Source organism: Apis dorsata, unplaced genomic scaffold, assembly GCF_000469605.1.
Source record: "Apis dorsata unplaced genomic scaffold, Apis dorsata 1.3 scaffold_27, whole genome shotgun sequence".
Lineage (NCBI taxonomy): Eukaryota > Metazoa > Arthropoda > Insecta > Hymenoptera > Apidae > Apis > Apis dorsata.
In genome coordinates this window covers 886,926-892,290 of record NW_006263329.1, presented here as the reverse complement: position 1 = coordinate 892,290, position 5,365 = coordinate 886,926, and the positions used below count along the sequence as shown (strand labels likewise).

The window sequence follows — 5,365 nt, the reverse complement described above, 5'->3', positions numbered from 1 at the left end:
TTTTTTTTTTTTTTTTTTTTTTTTTTTAATTTTTACGGATAAAAGAATTCTTTTCCAATTAATTTTTAGTTCAATTTAATAATTTTTCTAATTTACGTAGAGAGTTTGCATAAATAAGTAAATTTTTATGATATTTGGATTCATTCTAATAATTTAGCAAGAACAGTTTTGCAATATTAGCTTTTGTCTTTTTAAATAATTACATTTTTTTTTAATATTCTTTCAAAATTATACAGAAAACAAATATAATTAAGGAAATAATTTTTTCTATAAATAGTTAGAATAATTATGATCTTTAAATAGTCAAATTAAAATTAAAGATCATAAATAACGAAATAGCTAAATTATTTCTTTTCTTGCATATTTAAATAAATATATCAATAAATAATTACTTTGAGATCAGTGCTATTTTTTTTTTTTAATTATTTCTTTGTTAAATTATTAGAATCAGCTTAAATGTGTGATGATTGTTCATTAATAAAAATCACTACTTGGCAAAAAGTCAAATAAATGAAAAAAATGAAACATTAATTTTTAATATTTAATGTCCGTTAAGACGAATAATTTTTTTCTTCAAGTTCTATATTATTTCCGCAGAAAAATTCCAATTTTCATTTATTATACCTTTCCCCTTTTTTTTCATGAAGAATATACATTTTTTGTTTACTTTCAATTACGATGTCATTCGCTGAAATCAAACAAGAGCATAAGAACTTAAATGCCGATATTGGTTGAGCAACGAACTGCGGGGGATTATTGTTTAGGTTGAATGTAGCTTGAATATTCCCGTACACACGGTGATTGGAAATCCAATATCGTTGCATTGGCACGAACGAAACTTTCAACCGTTTATAAACTTCAGATGCATTTATTGCCTTTATTTTGCATAACATGCAACCGGAATAAAAATATCCCTTAGAGCTATATAATATTAAAAGCAAATAGTCTAGACGAAATCATTTGAATACTCAATAATAAGAGAAATGAAGAGTGAACGTCTATTAATTTTTAAACATTAAACTTTGTAAAGTTAAATATTTCTTTCCTTCGTTTCATATGAAATTTTGTTCACTTCACTTTTACTATTGCATAAGAATAAATAGATATATCAATCAAAAATTTAGAGTCAAATTTCTAAATTTATAGAAATAGAATTTTACAAAATATTATATAAACAAATTTTGAAACAATACTTGAAACGAAAGAAGAAAAAAATAAATATGACAAAAGTTGAAACTTACCAAGTTCCAATGAAAATTCATAGAATCTTTTCAGCTTGGCGACTAGAGGTGCAACAGTCAGATAAGCTTTTCGTTGACACTCTTCCGTGGGAGCCGAAATCGCCTCCCTGATTTCTTTTCCGGCACCTTTGTAACATTGAATCTCCTCTAAAATAGATTCTGAATTTTTCAAAACTCTTTGCACCGCTTCAAAGGTCTCCCGTTCTATATCGGAAGGTTGTGCATCTAAAAAAATTCGATAAGAAACCCTCTATTATTCCCTAAAAATAGTTTTCTCTTACAAATATCGTCCAATATTTCGACATCGTTTCATTTGTAGTGACAGAAACTTGGGAGAAATCGAAGAAAAAAGTTCAAAGAACGATTGAAAGAAACGATTTATATACGAGTATTCATCCAACTTACTTTCGAAATCCAAAAAGACGTCGTACTTTTGAGGCGTGCAACAGGTAGACTCATCTCGAGCCAGAAGGCTCAAAAGCTTGCCCATCTTCGGTCTGAGGTTTCTTTTCACAGTATTATTTACAACACGAAAGGCATCTAGATTATAACAGAGAAAAATACAAAGTTTAATAATCAATTGGAAAAATAAAATAACTCGCTATTTGGTTTCATTCATTTAGTGAATTGAAAACCGTAGGATGAGATAGATCTTCATTTCTAGTGAAGGGTAGTTTTAAAGTTCGAATTATTTCTCTGTCATTTTAGAGTGTGTTAAATTTTTCATCTTTCTAACTTTGAAGTATTGAAAAATCTTTTAGATGATGAAAAAGTAAATAAATAGACTTGTCAAGTTTTTATCCTATTATATTCTTAAATTATATACAATTTATAGGATAATGCAGAGATTGTTCAGTTAAATTCAGAAGAAAAGATTACCAAAAAAGAAATTACTCGAATAAATTTAACGAGAATAAAATTTATGGAATACTAAAACGAGTTTAATTTCTTACGAAGAATCTATCGATCCGCGTTAATCGGCTCTTTTTAACCCCTTGCCGAAATCGAAATTAGAATTACATTTCTTTAAACGTTCAAGAAGGATTTGCGCATAGTTTTCCTTTACGATTTCACCATCTCGTTATCTTTTTTCGTATAATGATGGTATTAAATATATCTTAAAATATAAATAGTTAATACTCAATTTTCAAACACAACACTATAATCTTTCATTATAATTCTCTCTTTAAACATTTCAAATTATTTTTAATAATAAATTACGCAACAAAAAAAAAAGAAAATAACAGAAAAAAGACATAAAATAACTTGAAAATCGATATACATCGAATCTAATAAATGTCTAATCAAAGTTTTTCGAAGAATATTTGAAGTTGAAGAATATTTTTAAAATATTACTCGGAAAACTCGTTGAGAAATATTATAATACATCACGAAAATATAAGAATGATCGAACGATTGCCAAAATCGATGAGAAAAAAAATGGTACGAAGTACTTACGTACTATGAGACAGTTGGCCTGGTCGGAGTTTGCGTAGTAACTGGTCTGAGTCAGAGCGGAATTTGAATTTCTGGCTCGATTCCTATACTGATCCGTTTGTACATGTCGAAGTGTTAATTCCAGGCAAACGACGCGTGCATACACGTAGTGTTTAATGTACGTACGTGTAAGTATACGTGCACATTAGGCAAATCGCGCGTGTCAGGATCGCAAAGCGAATGAATTCTACGAACTCGTCAACAAGGGATGAACCTTCTGTTAATTCCAACCGATAAAGTTAATCTATGCTGATCTCACCTGAAACGCTTAGGGATTTTAAGAACTTCTCTCACTCGTATAAAGATGATCTAATATTTGATCATTTTTCAACCCTCGTTTGAGAAATCTTTAAAAAAAAAGCAAATTGTAAGTTTATATTTTAGATAATTTATTTAGTTTACTTTTTACGTTTTGTTTTATGCTTTTACTAGGAAAATTTTTCTAATTTTAACTAGAAAGTTTTATGAACTTTTTAATTTTAATTTTTATTTTTATTTTTTTTTTTTTTTTTTTTTTTTTTTTTTTTTTTTTTTTTTTTTTTTTGAATTATGAGTTAGATTTGAGTTAGATTCGATGATGTTGTTCAAGTAAGATTATTAAAAAATTGAAAAAAGAAAAAAATAATAAATTTTCGATACTATAATATAGTATAATAAGTTACAAAATTAATATAATTATATAATCTATATAATTGTTATATCTTACTACACTTCATTTTTTTTACGTGCTAATCATTCTATCGCGCAAATTGAAATAAATTTTAAAATTAAGTAATTCAAACTCTTATGAGTCATGTATTAATATTCAATTAAAAAATATTTCTTTTGCTAATCCAAATAATTATATCAATTTAAATTATCATAATATTAATAATAATAATATTATAAAATATACGTCTCATTTGTACAAAAATTTGTACATATATCATACAATTAATGAATTTGCGTTTAATGTGTGAAATAAAAAGTACATTTTAACATCCAGAAATTATCGCCAATAAAACCAGAAAATTTTATTCTATCGGTATCTGAATAGAAACTCTACGTTTAAATGAAAAGCAATTAGAAACGAGCAGCTAGATAAAGACAATTTTAAATTACCAACGAAACTAGTTTTCCGTGATATAAAGAGACGTTATCAACTTTCGTTGTAAAAAGCAATTAGTTTCGTTTCACTCGCGAAATGCAATCGTATCAAATCGTTTTATTGCCGAAAATAAATTTAAAAAAATCTCCTTTTATCGCGTAAAGTGGTCGTAATCGACGATATGTAGAAACGATAAAATTTTGACGATGAGAAGAGCTCGAGTGAAAGCTTGTCACACACGTGAGGGGACAGACGATCGAGTTTGCTAGATCTAAAATTGTGCACCAAGGGATTCCAATGTACCGGCGAATGTCTCCGTTATTTTTAGCAGAAAATTGTGTGTCCCTTTCGCGAAAGTCTCGTAACATCACGTTAAATCGCTCAGATTCACCAACCAGCCAATTATCTTGAATGAAATCTTTAAAAATACTCCATCGTAACTGATATCTCTTTTCCAGACATATCTATCATCGATCGCTTTTTTATCTCATCGAATATTAAATGCAATCGAAAATAACTTGATCCCGCACGAGGATAAATGTTTACGTTGAAAATTCCGCGGACGATTTAACACAGAAGCGTATCCGGAATCGGGAAAATATTACCACAGTGGCACGGCACAATAATCATCGCTTCCCTCGTTACGATTCCAAACAGCGTGATTCCTTCACGATCAATCAAATACAAACAAACCGTTCCAAACCGTTTCTCAGATATCGCATTTAACGAATCACTTCGCATGCTATTCGCGTTTTAAAATTGAAATCACAGAAGAATAATTCACCCACGATTAAAGAAAAAGTTTGTAAATCGATCGAAAAGGAAAAAAGTAAACGAATAAAATGGAATTAAATTGAATGATAAGAAAAATCGTGAAGGACGAAGACAGGATACGCGGATCTAATAGCACGAAGGATAATTTTATTTAAACGTTGAGAAGAGAGAGTTTTCTCTTGAGAACTCACCGTGAAGAAGAGTCGGCGTGGTCGCATTCGAGAACGCGAATACATGACGCTGACAGGTGCACGTCAAAGGCCGAGGATGGTCAACAAGTATACACGAACCGAGTGCAACAACTGTCATTCAACGGACGGCCATGTTGCTGATCGTAAGGGGTTGCGTTGTATAGTGGCGCGGTTCGAGCCCTTTCCTTATTTGGTAAACGACAGTGGCGGCGTGACGTTCGCGCGAAAAATCAATGGGGGGTTAGTTCACCGGTTCGACCTCAAGGTGACGCTGCTACCACCATTTATTGTCGCTTAGAATTTCGAAATTTTCCTTTGTTCGAAAGATCGAGAGGATTATTGATTTAGATTCGAAAAAATTTTTGTAAGAATTATTTTCAGATAGATTCGAAAATATTTGATTATAGAAATACATTGGGTTTTGAATAATTATAATGTCTTGGGTAGGATTGTTTTATAATAAAGGATTCTGGATTTTTTGTGAAAAGTTTACATTGCATGTAAGCGAGTTTAAATTAATGAGAAATGGTTTGAAAAAGTTTCGAACTGAAGTAAATTGCGGGTAATTGTTGTAG

The 5,365-nt window shown here is 29.9% G+C and overlaps 1 protein-coding gene across 4 annotated transcripts in view; it reads right to left on the bottom strand.

Moving 5' to 3' along the window:
• Positions 1–5,365, bottom strand: part of LOC102675671 (protein FAM49B) — a 26,543-nt gene that overhangs the window by 4,015 nt on the left and 17,163 nt on the right. For 2 of the 4 annotated variants that reach the window (XM_031510439.1, XM_006607992.2), the window contains exons 2-3: positions 1,647–1,781; positions 1,242–1,466 (exon numbers count right to left, since the gene is read on the bottom strand). In XM_031510439.1, the coding sequence (XP_031366299.1) occupies positions 1,242–1,466; positions 1,647–1,781 (360 nt within the window). Of the gene's footprint in view, positions 1–1,241; positions 1,467–1,646; positions 1,782–2,699; positions 3,000–4,790; positions 4,964–5,365 lie in introns of those variants that run through there. The other 2 variants (XM_006607991.2, XM_006607993.2) reach the window with 2 other exon arrangements.